Raw genomic sequence first — 26,700 nt, 5'->3', positions numbered from 1 at the left:
TAAACAGCATTCTAGAGAAAGGCAAATAGTTGAGTACTCCAAGAACCCTTGCAGGAACTAATGTTGTTTAACATTATATATTTTTAATTGTATATGCTATGACTGACAATATTGTTTATACTATTAAGTTTTGTATTTTATAATGAATATTATAATTGATACGTTGTTTGTATTATTCATTATTATTCTACTCTGCTTAATAGATTTCTACTGGCTAAAGCAGACTATAAATGCCATTTTAGTTTAATTATCAATCTGGCCAATTTTCAAAGCGATTTAAGCAGGCAGGAGCCTATCCTACCTGCTTAAATCACGTACCATCGCCTAAGTGAGGATATTCAACGGCACTTAACTGGACAGTGTCGTTGAATATCCCCACAGACCACCCAACCAAAAAGTGTGCAGGTCAGGGCCGGCGTTGGGGGGGGAAGAGCCGTGGTTTATGCAGGTGCCAGCAGTATTCATTGCCGGCATTCGTATAGCTAAGTAAGTGAATTTAGGATAGCTCAAAAGCTGTCCTAACATCACCTGCTTAGCTATTGCACACCCCGGCATTGAACATCAGCTGGGACCCGCATAGGCTCCAGTGGCCATCCCCATCTAATTTAACCCCCAATATTCAGTGCCAGTCACCAGACATGACCTGGCACTGAATACTAGGGGCTAACCTAGCCATGACTGTAAGCATTTAAAAAACCGCTGACTGTCGCTGGCTGAATATTGGGGGGGAGAATAAAAATACAAACAGCACATAAAAATGATGATAATTCTAGCACAAAATCCACACATCTCTATTAAAATTAAGAACATAGTAAATATTAAAAATTTACAATTGTTTTAAATAAAATGCAGACCATACAATTCATAGTACCTTAGAGTACAGATGTACACAGGATTTTCTTTAATATACGTACATAACATTGAACTCTACATCAAAAGGACCTTGGAAAGCCTCAGCTCCATGTGCAGCAGCAGTGAAAAAAGGTAAACAAAATTAAGCTTTGGAAAGGAAGAGAAAATAAAACTGAGAATACCATCATGATTCTGTAAGAAACTACAGTCACCACACCTTGAGTACACTGTCTGAAGTTCCGGTCAACTCATCTCAAAAATGATTTATAGAGAAAGATAAAAAAGAAAGATAAATGGTAAAGAATGATTCTCTTATGAAGAAGGCTCTTCGGCTTGAAGAAAAGAAACCTGAAAGGGGATACGATAGAGGTTTGTTAAATTACAAGTGGGGTGGAGTAAGTTAATAGGGAACAGTTATTTACCTTTTCAAAAAGTTATATGAATAGGAGTCACACCTTGAAGCTAACTGGTAGCCAATTTAAAACAAATTTTGAAATAGTTTTTCAGTAAACACTGTGGAATTTATTGTTAGAAGATATTGGTAATGCTAGTAGCATAAAAGTCACCGGATTTTAAAAACATGTTTTGGCAGTTCTATTAACTATTAGCTACACAGATATTGGGTTGCCACCTCTTGAACTGAACTGCTGGGAGCTAGGAATGAAAAATAGGAAGCGGCTTCCCTCATTAGATCTGCGAGTGCTTCTTTGAGGCATAGTTTGCTGGTAGACATTGGAACCCCCTCCCAAATTCTGCCTTGGCCTTCAGCATGTCCAAAAGTGGCTCTGGGCCCAATAGACCATTGGTCTGACTCAGTATGGCATGTCTTTGGTGCTCTAAAAACACCTGGCAAAAAATATGAGAAAGTGTGTGTTAGTCTGACACATGCCATACTGGATCCCCTAATTCCAAATATCCAATCAAGTAACGGCAAGTGGAGCCTGGCACACCCCTATATAACTTAGAAATGTTGGTGCTATGTGAGAACTTCTAATTGTTTTTCTCTTTTAGTTTTTATTGGCCTTGATAAAATCTCTTACAAAATACCTGGCTTATTTCAATTAATTAAAGCCAGCATCTCTTTAAACAAGCGTAAATTGAAATATGCTAAGCCCAAACCAATGGACAGTGCTGGTCCTCTGAGCACCTCATTTTACAATGACAGTTTTTATTATCCATTACAAGGAATATTTTTGCGGAATGTATCCTGAGGGGTTGGGTTGGAAGCACCATGTTCTTTTGAACATAAACCAGGGTGGAACACAGCAATTCTCCTTTGCTTTTGAAGTTCCTGAAAGCACCATGTGAAGATCCTCCCATCCTAGCGTTCACTCATGCATCTTGAACGCTTATTCTTTTGAAAGATTTTGGATTGATATTCAGTTGCACAGAGTGCACATAATTTTAATTATTTAACTTAGTTATACATCATACATAGATTCAGCAGCCCTATCCATTTTGGTAGTGCTGTGAACAAGTTGGTTCAAATTATAACATCTAAGGCAGGGGCATAGCTACGTGGGGCCACGGGTGCATGGGCCCTCGTACATTTGGCTCTGCCCCCCCCCACCAACTCCTTCAACCCCCCTCTCCCGCCGCCAACCCTCCCCTGCCGTCGGGTACCTTTGCTGGCGGGGCTCCACAATCCCCGCCAGCCGAAGTCTTCTTCTCCAGTGTGGCCATGTTGCAGATCAGCAACGCAGCCGTGCCGGAGAAGAGGACTTTGGCTGGTGGGGGTTGGGGAGCCCCGCCAGCAAAAGTACACAGCGGCGGGAGAGAGTGAGCGGTGGCGGGAACAGGGGGGTCGAAAGGGTTGGCGCCGGGGGCGGGTCGGCAGCAGCAGAGCCAAAAATGGCAGGGGGGGGGGGCTAAAATGTACCCCCTCACCTCGGGCTCTGGACTCCCCTCCCGCCGAAGTCTAGCTACGCCCCTGGGTAGACATTTGGGTGGCCTGCTTGGCCATCTAACTTACCACTTACTAGTATATGTTTAGCACCTGAATATCACCACTTAGACGCCAAGTCCTGTCGCTTCTTTCTCTTTAACATCAGCAAAATTCGCCCTTTCCTTTCTGAGCACACCACCCATACTCTCGTCCACGCTCTCATTACCTCTCGCCTTGACTACTGCAACCTACTCCTTACTGGCCTCCCACTTAGCCATCTATCCCCCCTTCAATCTGTTCAGAACTCTGCTGCATGTCTTATATTCCGCCTGAACCGATATACTCATATCACCCCTCTTCTCAGGTCACTTCACTGGCTTCCAATCAGATACCGCATACAGTTCAAGCTTCTCCTTCTTACCTACAAATGCACTCAGTGTGCAGCCCCTCATTACCTCTCTACCCTCATTTCCCCTTACGTTCCCGCCTGTAACCTCCGCTCACAGGACAAATCCCTCCTCTCAGTACCCTTCTCCACCACCGCCAACTCCAGGCTGCGCTCATTCTGCCTCGCCTCACCCTATGCCTGGAATCAACTTCCTGAGCCCTTACGCCAAGCCCCCTCCCTACCCATCTTCAAATCCTTGCTCAAAGCCCACCTCTTCAATGTTGCTTTCGGCACCTAACCTTTATACCTTTCAGGAAATGTAGACTGCCCCAAAGGTCACTATTCCATCCTCATCCTCCTTGACCTATCTGCCGCCTTTGACACCGTCAATCATAATTTACTTCTTGACACACTGTCCTCTTTCAGGTTCCAGGGCTCCGTCCTCTCATAAGTACATAAGTAATGCCATACTGGGAAAAGACCAAGGGTCCATCGAGCCCAGCATCTTGTCCACGACAGCGGCCAATCCAGGCCAAGGGCACCTGGCAAGCTTCCCAAACGTACAAACATTCTATACATGTTATTCCTGGGATTTTGGATATTTCCAAGTCCGTTTAGTAGCGGTTTATGGACTTGTCCTTTAGGAAACCGTCCAACCCCTTTTTAAACTCTGCTAAGCTACCCGCCTTCACCACATTTTCCGGCAATGAATTCCAGAGTTTAATTACACGTTAGGTGAAGAAACATTTTCTTATCTTCTTATCTTTCCCAACGCACCTTCAGAGTATTTTCTAATGGCTCCTCTTCCACCCCTGTCCCGCTCTCTGTTGGGGTTCCTCAAGAATCTGTTCTGGGACCGCTTCTTTTCTCGATATACTCGCTGATCTCATCACATGGTTTCCAGTACCATCTTTATGCTGATGACACCCAGCTTTACCTCTCCACTCCCGACATCACAGTCGAAACCCAGGCCAAAGTTTCGGCCTGCCTCTCAGACATCGCTGCCTGGATGTCCAACCGGTATCTGAAACTGAACATGGCAAAGACTGAGCTCCTTGTCTTTCCACCCAAACCCTCTTCTCCTCTTCCTCCCACTTTCCGTCTCTGTTGACAATGCCCTCATCCTCCCCGCCTCTTCAGCCCGCAATCTAGGAGTCATTTTCGACTCCTCCCTCTCCTTCTCTGCCCATATCCAGCAGACAGCTAAGACCTGTCGCTTCTTCCTCTATAATATTAGCAAAATTCGCCCATTCCTCTCTGAACAGACCACCCGAACCCTCGTCCACTCGCTCGTTACCTCTCGTCTTGACTATTGCAACCTTCTTCTCGCTGGCCTCCCGCTTAGCCACCTATCCCCCCTTCAATCTGTCCAAAATTCCGCCGCACGTCTTATCTACCGCGTGACCCGATACTCTCATATCACCCCTCTCCTCAAGTCGCTTCACTGGCTCCCGATCCGCTACCGTATTCAGTTCAAGCTTCTCCTATTGACCTTCAAGTGCACTCAATCTGCAGCCCCCCATTACCTCTCTACCCTCCTCTCCCCGTATGTTCCCACCCGTAACCTCCGCTCTCAGAACAAATCACTCCTATCTGTACCCTTCTCCACCACCGCTAACTCCAGACTCCACCCCTTCTGCCTCGCATCACCTTATGCCTGGAACAGACTTCCCGAGCCCATATGCCATGCGCCCTCCCTGCCCATTTTCAAGTCCTTACTCAAAGCCCATCTCTTCTCCCTTGCTTTTGGCGCCTAACCACCCTCCCCATTCATGATACCTACACTGACTACATAGTTTGTCACCTTTAGATTGTAAGCTCTCTTGAGCAGGGACTGTCCTTCCCCATGTTTAAACTTGTACAGCGCTGCGTAACAGAAATGCTTAGTAGTAGTAGTAGTAGTATTTTGACTGACTGTACATTTGTCCTTTAGATGGTAAGCTCCTTTGAGCAGGGACTGTCCTTCTATGTTAAATTGTACAGTGCTGCGTAACCCTAGTAGCGCTTTAGAAATGTCAAGTAGTAGTAGTAGTAGAAGACACAGAAGTTAGAGGTCTCAATGGCACTACCAGTGCAATATTCCAAATCTCACCCATTTTTTAGGAGAATAATTTTAGATACCTTCAAATTTATATGTCCACAATTATCTGTTCAACCACCAGGAATTTTTAAAAAAGGCACTTTCCTGCAACTGCATTAGTGCTTTTGAATACTGACCTCTTTATTTAATTCTATGTAAACAAAACATGATGCAGCTTATAGTCACATTTAAGTCTATTTTCTGTATCCTTTTTAAGCAGCTTTGTTAGATTTTAAAAAAATCACTGGCCAATGTTAAGCACTGGACCATAAATCAATAGCTTTAAAGCAAATCTTGCTACTAACATCATGGTGACATGGTTCCAATACAACAGTGTCAGATCAGGACCAATATTCCCTCATTCCGTAAATCAGGAAAGTGATTTCAAATTCCAGAATAACTGTCCATTACCATTTTGGCAACTCAGTTAAAAGTGGCTGAACCACCCGGACGAGAACAGGAAATGTAACCTGTGCCATACATAAAACATTATTGCTATTACCTGCAAAGTGACAGCAAAAGAATTAATGCACTTTACTCACTGTGTTCTGTACAGCACTGCTGATAGTTGAGAACATTCCACGAGATCCAGCCGTAGGCGAAGATGGAAGATGCTCTACTGTGCTTCCTTCGGTTTCAGAGGCATGTTCTGTTTTGAGAAAGAACAAGCAAGAATACAATGTGCAAGGTATGCAGTACACATACCAACTCATAAGCAGGAATTAAATGGTAGTAAAGGACGTTAACCCACACTACACTGAGCGATTTTTAATGAATGGTCTCTATTGAAATATAATGGGGTCTCCAATGACCTATTACTGGCTAAATCCAGAGGTCTCTATTCCATCCTCATTCTTCTTGATCTTTCCACTGCTTTTGACACTGTCGATCACAGCATACTCCTCGATACCCTGTCCTCACTTGGATTCCAGGGCTCTGTCCTTTCCTGGTTCTCTTCCTACCTCTCCCTCCGCACCTTCAGTGTTCACTCTGGTGGATCCTCTTCTACTTCTATCCCTCTGCCTGTCGGCGTACCTCAGGGTTCTGTTCTTGGTCCCCTCCTCTTTTCTATCTACACTTCTTCCCTTGGTTCATTAATCTCATCCCATGGCTTTTCCTACCATCTCTATGCTGATGACTCCCAAATCTACCTTTCTACCCCTGATATCTCACCTTGCATCCAAACCAAAGTTTCAGCGTGCTTGTCTGACATTGCTGTCTGAATGTCTCAACACCACCTGAAATTAAACATGACCAAAACCGAGCTTCTCATTTTTCCCCCCAAACCCACCTCCCCACTCCCCCTGTTTTCTATTTCTGTTGATGGCTCTCTCATTCTCCCTGTCTCCTCAGCTCGAAACCTTGGGGTCATCTCTGACTCTTCTCTCTCCTTCTCTGCTCATATCCAGCAGATCGCCAAGACCTGTCGTTTCTTTCTTTACAACATCCGTAAAATCCGCCCCTTTCTTTCCGAGCACTCTACCAAAACCCTCATCCACACCCTTGTCACCTCTCGTTTAGACTACTGCAATCTGCTCCTTGCTGGCCTCCCACTTAGTCACCTCTCCCCTCTCCAATCGGTTCAAAACTCTGCTGTCCGTCTCGTCTTCCGCCAGGGTCGCTTTACTCATACTACCCCTCTCCTCAAGTCGCTTCACTGGCTCCCTATCCGTTAACACATCCTGTTCAAACTTCTTCTACTAACCTATAAATGCACTCACTCTGCTGCTCCCCAGTATCTCTCCACACTCGTCCTTCCCTACACCCCTTCCCGTGCACTCCGCTCCATGGATAAGTCCTTCTTATCTGTTCCCTTCTCCACTACTGCCAACTCCAGACTTCGTGCCTTCTGTCTCGCTGCACCCTACGCCTGGAATAAACTTCCTGAGCCCCTACGTCTTGCCCCATCCTTGGCCACCTTTAAATCTAGACTGAAAGCCCACCTCTTTAACATTGCTTTTGACTCGTAACCACTTGTAACCACTCGCCTCCACCTACTCTCCTCTCCTTCCTGTACACATTAATTGATTTGATTACTTTATTTTTTTGTCTATTAGATTGTAAGCTCTTTGAGCAGGGACTGTCTTTCTTCTATGTTTGTGCAGCGCTGCGTACGCCTTGTAGCGCTATAGAAATGCTAAATAGTAGTAGTAGTAGTAATATCCAGTGTTAAAAGTGGGGGATGGGCTGTCAATTGAAATAAATGTCATTCACTGATAATAATGTGCACGATCGGAAAAAAGGGCACACTAGAGGGCAATTCTATAAACTGTGCCAAAATTTAGCACGTTGCGTGCAAATTTTATAACAACATCTGGGTGCGCAGATTCCATTACAGAATGCTAGTGCAAGTAAGTATTTTACATACTAACATTTAGGCACGCCCACTTACACCATGTCAATAGATGTCTCTTTATTTGGAAGGTTGACCCCTTGTGGTAGTACCACGAGACTACTGCTAAGGGTCATGGCAGCCATGTCAGATGCACTGAGAGATGAGTGGGAACAGAGGGAGGCTGTCCCCACTCCAGCCCAATTTAACAAGAATTACCTCCCAGTAAGGTGCCAAGAGTGATGGGAGGTGGGTATAGGGTTCCCATGGACACACATGAGTGGGGTCTTGGTTCAAGGGAGGGATCTACTGAGTTTTGCTGTTCAAGGGGGGGGGGGGGAGGATGTGATCAGTGGAATTGGATCGGGGCAGTGAAAGTGTAAAGATGTGGATGCAGGGGAAATGGGATGGTGGGGGGCCTGCAGGGGTAGTGTGAGTATGGGGAGTACCACCACAATATCTGTCTTTTTAAATAATAATAATTTTTTTTTTTTGCAAGGGCCACACAGTATTATCTGCAGTGGCACATAGCCTGTGCTGGCACTACATATAATGCGGTTTTGTGTGGTATATCTCTGGCCTGTGTGGTAAATGCTGGGCACGTCCCCTGCAATTACCGCACAGGCTTTGCATTTACTATGCGTTACTTTTTCTCTCTAAATGCATGGTAAGTGCAAAACTTTACACTCTGGTAAACATGTCCCATAGTGCGCACTACTAACATTTGTTTTGAAATAACAGTTAAAAAAAAAACGACAAAATGTTTCTGGTTGCCTATCCCTAGTTAATAGTTAATAGGTGGTGGCTGTAGCTAGAAGGTTGCTAGGCTGTATAGAGAGAGGTGTGACCAGCAGAAGAAAGGAGGTGTTGATGCCCCTGTATAAGTCGTTGGTGAGGCTCCACCTGGAGTATTGTGTTCAGTTTTGGAGGCCGTATCTTGCTAAGGATGTAAAAAGAATTGAAGCGGTGCAAAGAAAAGCTACAAAAATGGTATGATATTTGCGTTACAAGACGTATAAGGAGAGACTTGCTGACCTCAACATGTATACCCTGGAGGAAAGGAGAAACAGGGGTGATATGATACAGACGTTCAAATATTTGAAAGGTATTAATCCGCAAACTAACCTTTTCCGTAGATGGGAAGGTGGTAGAACTAGAGGACATGAAATGAGATTGAAGGGGAGCAGACTCAAGAAAAATGTCAGGAAGTATTTTTTCACGGAGAGAGTGGTGGATACATGGAATGCCCTCCCGCGGGAGGTGGTGGAGATGAAAACGATAACGGAATTCAAAAATGCGTGGGATAAACATAAAGGAATCCTGTTCAGAAGGAATGGATCCTCAGAAGCTTAGCCGAGATTGGGTGGCAGAGCTGGTGGTGGGAGGCAGGGCCAGTGGTTGGGAGGCGGGGCTAGTGCTGGGCAGACTTCTACAGTCTGTGCCCTGAAAATGGCAGATACAAATCTAGGTCAGGTATACACATAAAGTAGCACATATGAGTTTATCCTGTTGGGCAGACTGGATGGACCATGCAGGTCTTTCTCTGCCGTCATCTACTATGTTAATAGTTGTGTTGGTGAATCGTCTTCAGAGCTTAAGAGTTCATTATACAGCAAAAAGAAAAAAGCATACTAAGAAATAAAAATGCCAAGCACTGAATTCCAAAGGCACAGTTTTCCAGGTAAAGAATAATCCCAAATGGAATGGAAATAACACCTTGTTGTATCACTGTATAGCTTATGTCACAGTATGGTAAGCACGGTAGAGCAAGGTACATATTCTGAGATCCTGGCTTACTTGCTGCCCGATGAGCATGACTGAGATGGGAGTGGACCTTTGCCAGGTAAGAAGTGTCCCAGGGTCTGGCGACATCTTAAGCTTGCCTACCACATACCACCTTTTAAAACAAGCTAAGATGCCGACTATAGCCCACGTAAGGCACAAGCACATGGAGGGTACATGCCTTTCATTGGCCCATGGCAGCCCTCTGTTGTTAATTCTTTTGGAGTTAACAGTTTTTCTGTGATAAGTTGATATGGTCAGGTACAGGAATCCCCAGGTTTATGGTGCTACATTAACAATATCAACAGCTATATTAAATTCCTAGAACAGATAACGCAGCTTTCTGCAACAGTTAGAAAAAAGCCTTTTTCAACGTTTGCTTTTAAATGCTTGCTCAGTTCAAAATAAGTCCAAATTAATTCACGATTTGGTGGCGGATTTAGTCTTGGATGTGTTGCTGTCACTGAAACTTGGCTTGCGGTAGTGAACTGGCTACTCTGCATACTTATATATGTCTGCCCTCCTAGTTCAGTCATTAGTACACTCACATGATGATAAATGAGCGAGATAGGATGCAGCTTTAACAAAATGTAGTTTTTTCGGGGGTGGGGGGTGGGAGCGGGAGTAGCACAACAGATCATTAAAGCTGCTATTAACATATTTATAAATGATCTGGAAATCGGAATGACAAGTGAGGTGATTAAATTTGCAGATGACAAAACAATTCAAAGATGTTAAAACACATGCAGACTGTGAAAAATTGCAGGAAGACCTTAGGAAAATGGCAGATGAAATTTAATGTAGACAAAAACAAAGTGATGCACATTGGGAAGAACAATCCAAATCATAGTTACCTGATACCAGGGTCTATCTTGGGGGCAGCACTCAAGAAAAACGTCTAGGTGTTGTTGTAGACAACATGCTGAAATCTTCTGCCCAGTGTGTGTGGCGTCAGCCAAAACTGCAAACAGGATGCTAGGAATTATTAGGAAAGGGATGGTAAATAAGAGCGAGAATACTATGATGCCTCTTTGTCACTGCATGATGCAACCACACCTTGAGTGCTGCATTCAGTTCTAGTCGCTGTATCTCAAAAAAGATATAGTGGAATAAGAAAAGGTTCAAATAAGAGTGACCAAAATAAGGGAGATGGAACTCCTCTCATATAAAGAAAGGCTAAAGAGGTTAGGGCTCTTCAGCATAGAAAAGAGATGGCTGAGGGGAGACATGATTGAGGATTACAAAATCCTGAATGCTGTAGAACAAGTAGAAGTGAATCGATTTTTTACTCTTTGAAAAAGTACAAAGACTAGGGGACACTCAATGAAGTTACATTGAAATACTCTTAAAACAAATAGGAGGAAATATTTTTTCATTCCACAAACAGTTAAGCTCTGGAACTCTTTGCCAGAAGATGCGGTAACAGCGGTTAGCGTGTCTGGGTTTTAAAAAAAAAAAGGTTTGGACAAGTTCCGGGAGGAAAAGTCCATAGACTGCTATTGAAAGAGACATGAGGAAAACACTGCTTGCCTTGGGTTGGTAGCATGGAATCTTGCTACTATTTGGGTTTCTGCCAGGTACTTGTGACCTGGATTGGCCACTGTTAGAAACAGGATACTGGATTAGATGAACCACTGGTCTGACCCAGTATAGTTATTTTTATGTATAGTTATTCTTATGCCATACCAAAGGTCCATCTAGTCCAGTATCTTGCTTCCAACAGCAGTCAAACCAGGGCACAAGTATTTATCTATCTACTAGTAAAAAAGGCCCGTTTCTGACACAAATGAAACGGGCGCTAGCAAGGTTTTCCTTGGAGTGTGTATGTTTGAGAGAGAGAGAGAGAGAGAGAGAGAGAGAGAGAGAGAGAGAGAGAGAGTGAGTGTGTGTGTGAGAGATAAAGTGTGTGTGAGAGATGAAGTGTGTGTGTGAGTGACAGAGAGTGAGTGAGAGACAGAGTGTGTGTGTGTTTGTGTCTGAGAGAGAGAGTGTGTGAGAGACAGAGTGTATGTGAGAGAGAGAGAGAGAGACTGTGTGTGTGTGAGAGAGAGAGACTGTGTGTGTGTGTGAGAGAGTGTGTGAGAGACAGAGAATGAGTGCGTGTGTGGGGTTCCGAGTTCCATGACCCCTCCTTCCCTCCCTCCCTCTCCTCCCCTCCGAGGTCCAGGCCCCCCCTCCCTCCCTCTCTCTTTCCTCCCCTCTGAGTTGTTGGCCCCCCTCCCTCTCCTCCCCAGCGTGCTCCATGCCCCCCTTTCCTTGGAGTGTGTATGGGTGAGAGATGGAGTGTGTATGTGAGAAAGAATAAGGGCTCCGAGTTATCATGACATCTCATTGTTTTTTCTGCTACCTCATTGGCCACTACGACTCCGTGATTTGCCACTGTGATTGACTGTCTCTAAGGTAACTTGCCTTCAGCTACAACTGGAAAGGTCTGAGCTAAATCCGAAATCCAATGCAATTATTTTACCACTTGAGCTCTTCAGCTTGGAGAAAAGACAGCTGAGGAGAGATATGATAAAGGTCTATAAAATAATGACTGCAGTGGAACGGGTAGTCGTGAATCGTTTGTTTAGTCTTTCCAAACATATGAGGAATAGGGGGCATGCAATGAAGCCACAAAGGAGTAAATTTAAAATGAATTGGAGAAAATATTTCTTCACTCAACATGTAATTAAACTCTGGAATTCGTTGCCAGAGAACGTGGTAAAGGCGGTTAGCTTAGCAGAGTTTAAAAAAGGTTTGGACAGCTTCCTAAAGGAAAAGTCCATAGACCATTATTAAAATGGACTTGGGGAAAATCCACCGCTTATTTCTGGGATAAGCAGCATAAAATGTACTGAGCTTTTTTGGGATCTTGGATTGGCCACTGTTGGAAACAGGATGCAGGGCTTGATGGATCTTTGGTCTTGTCCCAGTGTGGCAATACTTATGTATTATAAAATAACACCACTTTCCAGAACACATATTTCTTCATACAAATCAAAAAAGTATGCTACAATAACTTTGCCCACTGTACTAACCGACTTCCTCACACCACAGGATAAGAAACAAACAAGTTTTCAAATATTTCTAATACTGAAATGTTCTGCTCAGTGTGCATTGACACCTAGAATCTAGTATCAAATAGATATAATTTGGGTTATTGTTCCCAAAGGGCTAGATTCTATATATCGCTGATTGCGTCCATTTAGGCCATGTTTTACTTGGCTTAAATCCCATGCCTAAATTAGACACAGAGCGGGTGTATTCTATAATAATGTGAATAGACTTTCGAAAATGCCCACAACCCACCCATTCCACACCCATAACCACACCCCCTTTTAACTATGTGACATGGAATTTACACACATCACGTTACAGAATACACTTAGCGAGTTGTGTGCGTAAATCTTAATTAATGGCAATTAGTGCTAATTGCTTAACATCCAATTAACAGCACTGATTAGCTAGTTAACCAATTAAATTACACACATTATTGCAGAATACGCTTCAATTTCCATGTGGAAATTAAGGTACTATGCATAGAATCTGGGGGAAAATGGATCACTTTGCAATTGTCCACATTAAATTTCATCTGCCATTTGGATACCCAGTCTTCCAATCTCATAAGATCCTCCTGCAATTTCTCACAGTCTGCATACAATTTAACAACTTTGAATAGTTTTGTGTCATTTGAAAATTTGATAACTTACTTGTCGTTCTCATTTCCAGATAATTTATAAACATTGTAAAAGGCACTGGTGACAATACAAACCTTTGCAGCACTCTACTATTCACCTTCTTTCACTCTGGCCATTTACCCTAATCTGTTTTCTACCTTTAGCCAGTTCCCAATTTACAACAGAACATTGCCTCCTATTCCACAGCTTTTTAATTTTCTCAGGAATCTTTCACGAGGGCCTTTGTCAAAAGCTTTCTGAAAATATAGATACACTACATTAACTAGTTCACCTTTTTCCACATGTTTATTCACAGCTCCAAAAAAAAAAAAACTGTAGCAAATTGTTGAGGCAATATTTCCCTCATTAAGGGCCCCTTTTACTAAGCCGCGTAGGCGCCTACGCGCACCAAAGTGGAGTTACTGCCCTACTAACGCGTGGCTCTTGCGGTAATTTCATTTTTGGTGCACGTCCGATACGCGTGTCTGAAAAATATTTTTTGTTTTCTGGCGCACGTCCATCTGATGCGCGTAGGTTATTACCACCCAAATTCTTTACTGCTAGTCGATGGCTGGCGGTAAGGTCTCAGACCCAAAATGGACATGCGGCAATTTTGATTTTGCCACACGTCCATTTTCGGCAAAAAAAACCCCCCAAAAGGGCATTTTTTATAGGTGTACTGAAAAATAATTCTGTACGTGACCAAAAAACGCGTCTACACCACTGCGGGCCATTTTTCAGAGCACCTTAGTAAAAGGACCCCTTAGTCTCGCCACTAAGCCTTGTCTTCTCTTTTACTCCTCGATGATCTAACGGTCCCCACTGACTCCCTCACTGCTTTCCACTTCTAATGTACCTGAAAAAGTGTTTATTATGAGGAGGATCTTTGTTTTATATTTTCCCTCATTGAAGAATTCAGAGAAGTTATTCACCACAAGTGTTCTAAAGAGGAATACTTACCTTGCTCACAGGCTTCTGGCGTGTCAGGGTGAGCCGCTTCAGGAGATGCTGAATTATTCATTCCGAGTGTAGCTTCCGCTTTTTCTTTTACAGCTGTTAACCCATGGCCTATCACATGGGGAAAAAATATTTTTACTGTTTAGGTGTGTTATGCTTCAGTGCTCAATTAAGTAGTCACAGCTGGTATCTATTAAAAGATAGTTACTAGCAACAGTGCTCTAATTGGTCATCTTGTCACAGAATGTTTTAATATTAAAAGCATGCTTTTAGGGAACTCCATCATACTGCCTGCTATCCTACTCTGAATATTGTAACCAGGTGTCCCTAGGTGCAGCCAAGGATAGAACAATCTCCTCCAGCCACAGGCTCCCGGCACAATGAAGAAACAGATGTCCACCAATAACTTCAATCTTAAGAACTTTTATTCCATGCAGGTTTCTAGTACAGAGTTCCAACAGCAGCATAGCACATACCAGGATTCAATACAGGCTTACAGGCTTCAGTCTGGGCTCTTTATCCAGTGCACAATAAACAGTAATTCAATTCAAACAGTTCTTTCAGTGCATCATCCCAGTTCAGTCACTCAGCAGCATTTTCTACCTTCTATCCTTTTTACCTTCAGGAGAGTTCAATATTTTAGGGACTCCTTCTACCCAAGGGTTTTCCCCTGCATCAGCTTCACAATGAATTCAATACTTTTGGGACTTCCTCTCACCCAAGGAATCTCAGCCTGCTTCAGTACTTTAGGGACCTCCCTGCCCAAGGATTTTCAGCCTGCAAATACTTCTCCCCTTCTCTCTCCTGGACTGAACTAATGAGACTCCTTCCCACCTGCCTAATCAATCCTTGGCTTCTGCCTTCACAACCAATCATTCTCCACTCATTAGCTTCTCTACACACCCATACCAGCTGAGTTGCGCATGAGCCTAATGAGGAGTTCCTGCACACAGGGTTTCCTATCTCTCTTTCCCCCTAGTGGCAGCCAATCTATACATCCTATTAGCTTACACCCATGTCCTCCCTTCTTGCAGCTAGGAGTCCAGTCCAGGTTTTCCATCTCACCCCCTGGCTCCTTGCCTGCAATGCCTTCTGGGACTTGTAGTTCAGACCAACTATCCTGGAGGTGACTTTATCACAATATATGATGCTTTTGTACAGGAAACAAATCACAGACTACTCCTTAGTGACAGCGAAAGGGTGTGGTAGTGTAGAAGTAATATGAAGAAACAAACTGAAAGATATTTTTTCTATTTCATTGACTATCCACTTTAAAAAGGTGTTAAAACAGCTTCACTGGTGGGAAAAGGAAAGGAGAAATAACTCATCACAGGACAAGCTGAATGACCACATCTATATTTTAAGCTTGATAAATATGCATCTAAACATAAAACTCAGTTGTAAGAGGGATGCAAATTATGGCGTGCATCAATGCACATGATAGTTAGTACGTTAACAGCCCACACTTGTCTTCTAAGGAGGGTATGTTTTATACTTTGGATCATACCCAGTGAAACTATGTCATCATTCTACACTATATGGAATGGTGTAATTAACAGAAAAATATACTTTTCCAAAATCATAAAATATCAGGGCTTTGTGAGTGTGTGTCTGTACTTGAGAGTACTAAGGCATCTTTTTATTGCTCTCTGCATCAGCCCCTAGGAAATGACAAGAGAAAAGGGGCTGGATTATTCAGAAGAGTAATTCTATCTGCTCCAGTCATATCCTTCTATCCCCTCTGACCTCTGCAGGTTGCTGCTGAGAAGAGGAGGGCCTAGATGAAATATGAAGAAGAGGGCTGCTCTCTGCTTGGTACTGGTTAACAGAACTGCAGCATCAGCTCTGTATGCTGTGACCAAGGACAATACAGAACAGCACCAGAATCTGGCAACTGTATGAACTATCAACCATTCTGCAAGCTGTAATTTGAATTACTAGCACTATTATGAGGGGCATTTTCAAAAAAAACGTCCACGTTGCGATTTGGACATCTTTGTAAAATGTCGAAATCCAGGGGCGGGGAAAACCGTATTTTCAAAATTCATTTTGAAAATACTGGATGCCCAAATCCTTCAGTTTTCATCCAATTAATAATAGTATACCCCAAAAGAGACCCAATGTTTTCAATTACATTGAAAATCTTTGGAAAAGTAGTTTATAGGATTCTGACACATAAAGAGGCTCATTTTCAAAATAGAAAAACGTCCAAAAAGCAGCACTTGGATGTTTTATTTTCCAAAACATCCAAATCGCTATTTTCAAAACACATTTTTAAGATGTTTTTCTATGCAGTTCATCTGCAGTGCATCCAAATCACAAGGGGCGTGTCTTGGGGGTGGGGTTTGGGTGTTCCCAAAACTTGGGCTATTTTTGCCATAATGGAACAAAACAAAAACATCCAAGGCTAAAAGTTAAATATTTTGGTCTGGACCTGTTTTTAATCATGATTAAGGGGGACCTTTCACTAAGGCACGCTAGCATTTTTAGCACATGCTAAATGCTAGACACTCCCTTAGGAATATATGGGTGTCTACAGCATTTAGCATGCACTAAAACTTAGTGCGTATTAAAAATGCTAGAACGCCTTAGTAAAAGACCCCCTAAGTAAAAAAAAATGCCCTAAACAATCAGATGACCACTGGAGAAATTAAGGCATGACCCCCCATTACTCCCCCCGTGGTCACTGACCCCCCTCCCACTCCCCAAAGAAACAGTACATACCAGCTTCTATGACATCCCTGAGGCTATTAGAGCAGCAAGCAGATCCCTGGAGTAGCCTAATGGTTGGTGCAGTGCGTTTTTCACTTGGATTTTTTTATTTTGAAAATGGTTCAAAAATAGATGGACTGTGCAAATGTCCATTTTCAAAACAAAAAGCCATTTTTCTGTTTTGAAAATGGCTATGTTTGCTACTGAATTTTTGGACGTTTTCCGCAAAACGTCCAAAATCGGATTTAGATGTCATATCAAAAATGCCCCTCAAAAGTAAGACATTATCAGCATATGCTGAGAACTTCACAACATTACCAGCAATTGAGATCGGGATCAGGAAAAGGGATGGAATACCACATTTCTGTGGTTACAATCAAAGCGGTTTACATATTACATACAGGTATTTATTTTGTACCTGGGGCAATGGAGGGTTAAGTGACTTGCCTTGAGTCACAAGGAGCTGCAGTGGGAATTGAACCCAATTCCCCTGGTTTGCAGGGCACTGCACTAACCACTAGGCTACTCCTCCACTAAATATTATATCTCAGGATATCATATATATCCTCAGAAAACATTAAAGCAATGAACAGGGGTTCAAGAGCTAGGGATAAAAAGAGGGGAGAGCGGGCACCCCTGTCTCATACCATGTGAGAAAAAAATTGGGATATTAATGCGGAGCTGATGTATAATCGAGCAGAAAGATTAGAGTGAAGTACTTGACCATATTTATAAAAACCTCACCCAAATTAAACCAAATTTAAAAGGAATATAGTCAATATAATCACAGGCTTTCTCAGAGTCCAGAGAGACCAGGCATGCTGGCCTATTTAGACGATGAGCAGTTCTTAGAACATGACAAAGAAGTCTTGTATTATAAGAAGCAAGTCTACCTCTGATAAACCTTTTCTGTGATAATCTCACTGCTAAGATCTTTGCATATATTTTACTATCGTAATTTAGTAAAGAAATTAGCCTGTAGCTTTTAGCAAGCCTATTGACCTTATTGGGTTCTTCAAGAACAATAATATTAGCTTTGGCAAATGTACTTTGAGTATTAGAGATAAAGGCATTATATAGTCTCAACAAATTAGGGGTACAAAAGTACATAAGTATTGCCATACTGGGAAAGACCAAAGGTCCATCAAGCCCAGCATCCTGTTTCCAACAGTGGCCAATCCAGATCACAAATACCTGGCAAGATCCCAAAAAGTACAAAACATTTTATAAGCAGTGACGATGTGTTCTTATAATAATCTATAGTCAGACCATCACCTCCAGGCGCTTTCCCAGCTTTTATAGCAGAATTTATTTCAGCTAAGGTTAGTGGTACTCTTAACTGAGTAAATTCAGATTCACTTAATCACGGTTTTTTTAAACAATTTAAAAAGTCAGAAATCTGCTGGTCTGAAGAAGATTTCTGACAACAATAAATCTGAGTAAAATGTAATGAAATGGTCAAGAATATCACTATTCTTAATTATTTTGTCATTGGCTTTTGATAGCAGTAACACGAGTGGCTTTTTTTCCTAGTTTTTAAGTAATTCTACCAGTTCTATTAAAACTTGAAAAATAGGTAGCTTGCTGAGAAAGTGTCTGATGTATCATTCAACTCAAAATAGTTTTGTACATTTAGTAAGATTTGTTCTAAAGTCATCATCCTATAAAAGATAAGAACTGAATCTCCAATTCCTGTGAGAGGATTCTTGTTGAGGATATCCAAAGAAAGAGTTATGCAGGTGTGATCCGAAATATGGATAGGTTCAATCGTTGTCTTAATAATAGACAAGTGAATTAGATATAAAGAAATAATCCAATCAAGAGTAAGATTGGTGAGATGCAAAATAGAAGGTAAAGGATGAGACAGCCTCCATGAATCAGACAGATTCCAGGAGGAAAGAATCTGATGTAGGGCTAAATTAGATTTTAAGGGTCTAGCTTTAGTAGAGGATTTTCTGTCAAGGAGTATGTCAAGAGGCAGATTCATAAATCTGCCAATGATGATAAATTCAGCTCCATTCCTTGCAATTTGGATCTACAAGCTGCTAATGAAGTTTGGATCATCCACATTGGGTGCACAGACATTTAGCTGCGTATAAATGTGTTGGTCAGTGTTCAAAACTAGCAAGATCCAATGTCTTCTATATCTGTAACATGCGACACAACTGAATAATGCAAGGATTTAGATAACCAACACAAAAAAAGATCCCTTATGCAAAAAAGAAGAAAGCTTGGGTGTCCCGCACTAACAGTGTCAAATAATTTAGATATCGGAAGGAAAAAGCCTCAAACAGATCCAGATTGCGAGATTTTATAGAGCTAAAAGGATCGTGAACGATACAAAATTCATCATTGGCTGAAAAAACACTCCGTAAATAAAGATTGAAAGCACATCACATTATCACTATTCATAAGCGCACCAAAATAATGTGATTTCAACCTAACACAGTTTTATGAAAAAGCTTGCAAGAAACTCCAAAGCACTTCTTCTGACAGCTCAAGTGGCTTCCTTCTATGTCTGAAGCCACCCACAGACCAATGTTGGCCAGTGTTTCACTTGGCTCACATTCGCCCTGCTGCTTCAGGGTCTTTCAAGTGCGGGGTATATGGAAACGGCCCTTTTTTTGTGTTACACTGAACTTGTGCATTTGGATTCCTTTTCCACTGTGTTTTGGTAAGATTTAGATAACAAAATGATGACACGATTTTCTTTTCCTTTAGCTGGTGAAAAGAAACAACCTTGTATCTAGTCTTACTTTAATTTTTGAGCTTCAATTGCTGCCAAATGAGACTCTTGAATAAAGACAATGGATTCTATTTCAGTTACCTGTTATTGTTTTGCTGATTGCACATTTTCTGTTCATTGTTCAAAAGTTTTCTCACAATAAACCTTTTTTAGTTTATTGCCTCTGCTTATAAGTACATAAGTACATAAGTAGTGCCATACTGGGAAAGACCAAAGGTCCATCTAGCCCAGCATCCTGTCACCGACAGTGGCCAATCCAGGTCAAGGGCACCTGGCACGCTCCCCAAACGTAAAAACATTCCAGACAAATTATACCTGGACCGACTAAGAATCCTGGCGATTTGTGTGTTGGGTCTCTGGGTGCTTTCTAGGAAGTGTGGGACCACTGAGAAGTGTGGCCCCAGTAACCTTGAAATCACTGTGGAACACCCTGAGAGCGGGAGACTCACCCAGAGGTGGCTGGGACCCAGTCAGCGGGAGGTGGGTGCTAATGTAAAGCACAAGTGGCAGGTGCAGGCGGACCTGAGCTGTGCTAGGGATAGACACTCTAAGTGGCTGTGGGGTAACCCCAGGCGGGTAGCTAGGCATTTCATGACAGTATTATTACATAATACAGTTACATACATAGAAAAACAGGGCTAGTCAAGCATTCGAAGTATGTCAGGTCTGACGTGATAGAGATTTTAATTTGAACATTGTCGTTTGTGCACCCCAGAAATGAATTTCCCTCCGGAGTATTTATACTGAGTTGGGTTTTAAATATACTACATGCAGGCTTCAGTCTTTCTACCAATGTTTGGCTAAGTTATGTTTGCCAACATCTGGCTGAGCTGTGTTTTGAAAATACTACATGCAAGTTGGAGTTTTTCTACCAACATCTGGTCACTATCAACTGAGTCACTGGGAACACCATCTTACTTGCCAGTTTTTGTTTTTTGAGCATCTTAGGGCTCGTGCAATGCAAGCCAAAAAACTGAAGATGTTATGAACATTGGACTCAGGGTAAAGAGGTAGTATTTGAACTGGAGGGTGGGCTGTTTTTATTCCAATGGCATATTGAAAGTAGTTTTGTGGAATAAAGATTCAAATATTGTTAAGTGGTAATAATTTATGTTGATGCATATTCACTGGGGGAATCCTGAAAACCCAACTGGATTCTGGCCCTTGAGGACTGAGGATGGACACTCCTGTTCTAAAACATCAATGGAGACAATTTAGCAATGTACCCGTATAAATGTAGGCACTTACATGTGTAAGTTGGTATTTCAGAAGTCCAAAACAGTAGACCCAATGAAGAAAATGTACCCAAGTCAGAGGCTTATAATAAACATATAAACACTCGGGTGCATAAGGAGAGGGATGATCAGGAAAAAAAGAGGCGACAGTGTCCTTCTATAAGTCTCCAGTGAGGCCCCATTTAGAGTACTGTGTGCAGTTCTGGAGACCACACCTACAGAAAGATATAAACAGGGTGGAGTCTGTACAGAGGATGTCTACAAAACTGGTCAGATGTCTCAGTCATAAAACATATAAGGATAGGCTCATGAACCTCCACATGTATACACTGGAAGAGAGGAGAGAGAGAGAGGGGATATGATAGAGATGTTTAAATACCTCAGTGGCATTAATGTATAACAGGTGATCCCTTTTTAAATGAAGGAAACCTCTGAAATGAGAGGGCATAGAATGAAGTTAAGAGGAAATAAGCTTAGGAGGAATCTGAGAAAATACTCTTTCATGGAAAGTGTGGTGGATGTGTGGAATGGCCTCCCAGTGGAGATCATAGAGACAAGGATTGTGTCAGAGTTTAAGAAGACACAGGACAGACATGGGATCTCTTAGGAAAAAGAGAAGTTAGTTGTTACTGAGGATGGGCATACTGGATGGGCTACTTGGCCCTTATCTGCCCTCATGTTTCTGTACTGCTATGGATTTACAGCCTGCTTCACTAACACAGACTACTCAGTAATTACTGTGGATTCTTTTGGATTCGTATTAGGTAAATGAGACCTTTATTAGAGGTTCTAAAATCTAAGATACACAATGATTTATATATATATATATATATATACATATATATATATATATATATTTATATATATATTGTGGTAAATAAGAGGTTGTCCTAGCCGGGGCAGGCCACTAGATGGCGCTGTTCCCCTAAAATTGTCCAGGATGTTCGGGGTAGGCCACTAGAGGGCGCTAGGAGAATAGTTGGAGGTCACTAGGACCGGGGAGAGCCCTGGGAGGTGCACAGGTGTAGGAGGTTATGGGCTGGGTCCTGTGTAGCTAATTAACCACTTTATACCCCACCTGAGAGGTGAAAGGAAAATAAGAGAGCTGGTAGCGGAAGAAAGAGAATCCCCCTGGCAAGAACTGGCTAAACCCTATGGATTTGTGGTGGACTGTGTGCTCAAGGAAGAAAAACAGGCTGGGGTAAGAAGTCCCTAAAGCATTAGTGGTGGACTGTGTAGCCTCAGTACTTAGAGGAACTGTGTGTTCAAAGAAAGGACTTGGTGTCCAAGGAAGGAAGGACTGAGTGTCCAAAGAAGAAGTAGGGCTGTGTGTCCCAGTACTGAGAAGCAGGCTGCAAAGCCTGGGGTTAGAAGTCCCCAAAGTATTGAGGTTAGTGCTGAGCCCCGGAATCTGTGTGGGGAGGCTCAGTGAGAAGATATGTAAGTGTATAAAGTATTTAAGCTAGAAGAACTGTGCCCAGGGGCTGGAATAAAGAATTGCCTGAATATGCTGTTGGTAAGACCTGTGTAATTTTGCCTCTGGAGAACCAGGTCACCCTGACCGTAAAAGGATAACATGCTAATCTGCATATAATTTGCATACTGAGAACCAGCCCACCCTGAGTGAAAAAGGGGCCCATGAGCTTGAGGTTGGATTGCTCAGGATGCTAGGAAGAGACTGTTCAGAGGCCATAGGCCAGTGAGACCTGCTGGAGAGTGGGAGCAGAAGCTTCATCTTCACAATATATATAGTGATTAAGCTATATAACTGAAAAGAAACAATACCTATAAACAATCATTACATCACTTGTCCCTAATCTCTACATCCAAGCAATGCAAGGAGTTTCTAGACCAGGAAAAGAAGCAATAATACATTTTATTATACATACGTCCATCACTGATCATTACATCATCCAGGCTCTTATCATCAGCTGGGGGGGCCCTGTTCACAGCAAAAGCCAGGAGTTTCTTTGACCAGGAAATATTGTTCTCTGCGCAGTTCGTACGTTACTCACAGACGAGCTCCCAATTTCACTGATAGAAACTCCCTTTTTAATTAGACTTAGAACTCATGTTCAGAGCTAAGGAAAATTACAGAATGCTTGAGAATTCTTCTGTTTAGGTAAACAAGCCATACTGTGGGAATGTGGTCACATGTTTCTCAGTCCAGGTGGCCAGTCTGAACTTGAAACAGGCTCCACCTCTCCCTTCACATACCATATTAATTAGAGCTGTGTCTTATCTTCTACATTCCAACTTATTTTCACACAAAGTTAAACAATAATTTTTAAGCAGAATTACTTCTAATAAAAAATACAGACCAGACCCCAAGTGCACTGGTCGGTAAAGGCAGAGTTGAAAAACAATCTTTAAAATTCACTTCCACTACAGTTTCTTTCTTTTTTTTTTTTTTTTATCCTTCTTGACTATGCCATCCTTCAACAATTTGATCTGTTCAGTTGTTTCAGTATAATATACCCTAGTATCACAGTGTCCCATTGAAGATCTTTTTTTCTACCATATAGTACCATATATTAATTTCTCTAATTTTATTTTTAGACTTCTGGTATTCCCATATAAGCAACTCAAAGTATGTATTTTTTTTATATACTTATAACCTGCATAGCAGTTAATAGGGATAATTTTAGAATAATTCAAAATTATTTATTTGTTCTTCATTTTTTTAAAACTCTATTTCAACATGTTAGTGGTTTTTTTCACTAATACAATAGTGAGACCCCACAGTAAATTACAATAGGCATACTGTAACACCTTCCATACACATTCAGTTTCCCACTAAATCCATTCAGATTACTTCATCCTTGACCATAACTTCTCTATAAGAATATTCAAACTTTCCAGTTTTGCAGTACTCTTTGAAGATGCCTCACTCTGCATCAAGTGCTCCTTTGTAAATGTTAGTGCCAGGAGCTGGGCTCCACCCTGGTTAATTCGATGTGCATCCTTCTGAAATAGGCTCCCCTTCCCCAAAATATTTTCCAGTTCCTAATAAATCTAAAGCCTTCTTCCCTGCATCATCATCCATCCACACAATAAGAATCTGGAACTCAGTTTGCCTTTGAGGTATTGCACATGGAAAAGAGAAGATATCTGAGAATACAACCCTGGAGGCTCTGGTTTCAATTCTCTACCTAAATCCTAATTTGTCTTCCAGAACCTCTCACATCTTCTTATGTTGTTCGTAGTCACATGCCCTATTACAGCTGACTTCTTCTCAGCACTCCCTAAACTCTTATCTAGATTACACATGAAGTCTGCCATTTTCGCACTAGAGAGGCAAATTACTATGTAACTTTCATGCTTCATCAACCACCCAGCTACCTTTTACAGAGCGACGGTAAGCCCAACACGGGCTTATCATTTGCTCTTCCGAGACTACCACCAGCCCAACCTGACCACTGGCGGTAGTCCTACCCCGAGCGCAGCGCCATTTTCGGGGGAAAAAGAAAACCCCTGGGTGGCAACCTGGCGGAAATCAGGCATTGGGTGGCGGTAAGGGCTCCCCATCGCCTGGCCATGTGGTAAGAGTTCTCTTACCGCATGGCCATGTGTGCTGGGGGCTTTTTTACCCACTGCAGTAAAAAGGGCCCTGACACACGGGAAAAACAGCCCCCGCTGCTAGCGCAGGGTCCTTTTTCCCACAGCTTGGTAAAAGGACTTCTATATTCCTAACAATCAAGTCATCAGCTATAATGGCAATCTTGACCTTTGTTCCTGGGCACAAGTCCCTGAAAACACATTCTTGTTGCAAGAGGTTATTGAATCACCTGGAGGCAAATCCTAGCTGCACAGCCAGCTCTAGATGCACACATGCTCAAGATGCCTCTCACCAACAGACAGATAAATCATACATGTGGCACTTGGTAAAAACTCTGGATAGCTCCCACCCCACTCATAAACAGAATATATGATAGGATTTTCCTGATATTTGTTAATGGTTAAATCAGTTGAATAAAAAGAGTTATATAATAGGGAAACGGAAAGGGAATTGGGACTTGATATACTGCCTTTCTGAGGTTTTTGCAACTACATTCAATGCGGTTTACATATATTCAAGTACTTATTTTGTACCAGGGGACATGGAGGGTTAAGTGACTTGCCCAGAGTCACAAGGAGCTGCAGTGGGAATTGAGCCCAGTTCCCCAGGATCAAAGTCCACTGCACTAACCACTAGGCTACTCCTCCACTCCAGATCACACTTAGGGATTCTGTTTAATACAGATGATAAAACAGCTATTTTTTTTTAATTATTTCTCAATGTTGTGAATAATTCATTGAATTTCTGCTTTTCAAAGCGTTTTGACAGTTGTGTGGTTTTTGTTACAGGATAATTTCCTTTTGTTTAAATTTCACTTAATATTTGTTTTCCATTGCAAAAAGGTTTGAACCATGCAGTGGAACTGCCCTCTATAGACACAGAGCAGAAAAACAAGCCAATATTTTGTTTGTTTATTTATTTATTTTTATTACATTTGTATCCCGCATTTTCCCACCTATTGGTAGGTTCAATGTGGCTTACATGGAACAGTGAGGACGGTTACAATGGGACAGTTGTAGGAACAAGTGGAATAACAATTATCGGAAGGGGTTAACAGTTTGAAGATATAGCGAGGGTTTATACAGGACTCTCGGAGAAGTAGTAGGTTAGGCTATGGCTTTGGGAGATTCATTTTGGCTAGCATGTTTAATTGCTGGAGAATTGCGGAGAATGGCAAGTAGAATAGTAATAAGTTGGGTTGTGTTGACTTGATAGTCTGTCTGTAGTAATGAATAGGGGTGTAAGATTGATGAGTTAAGGTAAGTGTTTGGGTACGGCTAAGTTCATATGATGTTGTGCCTTTTTCGCTCCATTTGCCAAGTTTGTGGGTGGTTTTGATTAATTCATTTGATCGGTTAGGTTGGTTTATAAGGGATCAAGTGTAAGATTCCTGCAAGAGTTGGCAAATGGCCCATCCTGTCAGTGATGGCAGAGGGGAGGTAAAATAACATAACATAACATAAGAACTCAAGAAATCAGGGGACAATAATGGAGGTGGGGAAGGGGTTAAAGCTAGAGTCAAGTTGGATCACCGATACTATAGTAGGTAGGGCAAACAGGCCAAGATTAGATGGGTCTCATGATCTTTATATGCTCCAATTTCTCCCTTTCTACATTTACTTGCCCCAAAATGGGTTGTTTGAAAATAATTAAGCTAAAAGATTCTAAGGTTTTTGCTGAGGCATACTAATGACATTAATGTAGGGAATACTCACCAACTGTTGCAGTAGCTGTTGATAACAAAGACTTGCCCCAGGAGCCCCAGGCTCCCCACCCCCTTTCTTTCATGGGGGAACCAGAAACCTAATGAATTAAAAAAATAATAATTTAGATACAGTCAGGGATAAATGCCTTCCCCAAAACTGGATGAAAACTGACAGCTGAAATTGATGGTGCTTGTAACATATCATTATATCACCTCATAAAAAAAGACTGATAGATTAGAAACACTGCCAGGAAAGAAATGCCTCTAACACAGTTTAGTGATGCCAGCTACTTTGATGGAGATATTGCACCGCCGAAAACATGGCTTGGAAAAAAAAAAGGGTTGTGCTATTTATCTTAGCAGCAATGCTCTCTTCACTCCTCCTCACCATATACACACTTTACTATATTTTAGCAGCAATTTTCTAGGTGGAAATGGAGCTTCTGTATACATATCAAAACTGTTAAGACACCCTACAATTTTACAGTCAGCAGTTCAAACCAAAGCTACTTAAACCAACGGTAATAGGATATGTACATATATATTTTGAAACAAATTCAATTACAGTGTAATTAATTCAGGCTCTAGAGCTGGGCTGATTTTTGGACTGTGAGGCCGCAATGAACATAGACTGATCGGAAGTTTTCTGATTTTTGATTGATATTTTCTGGTACAAATAAAAAATTAAAAAAAAATCAGTCTGGGCAAACTTGTCTTTTTGTAATCTGTACTGCTTTATGGAACAAAAAATATTGATGGGGACAATTTTAAATGTTGGTGCCTTGATGACACACAGTGCAAGTCTATT

General features: G+C 42.0%; 1 protein-coding gene across 1 annotated transcript in view; it reads right to left on the bottom strand.

The window, feature by feature from the left end:
• Positions 1 to 26,700, bottom strand: part of LOC115461476 (protein NOXP20-like) — a 127,053-nt gene that overhangs the window by 76,907 nt on the left and 23,446 nt on the right. The window contains exons 3-5 of the mRNA XM_030191297.1: positions 25,903 to 25,990; positions 13,939 to 14,046; positions 5,748 to 5,854 (exon numbers count right to left, since the gene is read on the bottom strand). Of these exons, the coding sequence (XP_030047157.1) occupies positions 5,748 to 5,854; positions 13,939 to 14,046; positions 25,903 to 25,990 (303 nt within the window). The remainder of the gene's footprint in view (positions 1 to 5,747; positions 5,855 to 13,938; positions 14,047 to 25,902; positions 25,991 to 26,700) is intronic.

Source organism: Microcaecilia unicolor, chromosome 2 (genome assembly GCF_901765095.1).
Source record: "Microcaecilia unicolor chromosome 2, aMicUni1.1, whole genome shotgun sequence".
In the NCBI taxonomy this organism is placed as follows: Eukaryota; Metazoa; Chordata; class Amphibia; order Gymnophiona; family Siphonopidae; genus Microcaecilia; species Microcaecilia unicolor.
Note: the sequence above shows the minus strand (reverse complement) of the source record. Positions and strands in the feature narration are given on the sequence as shown.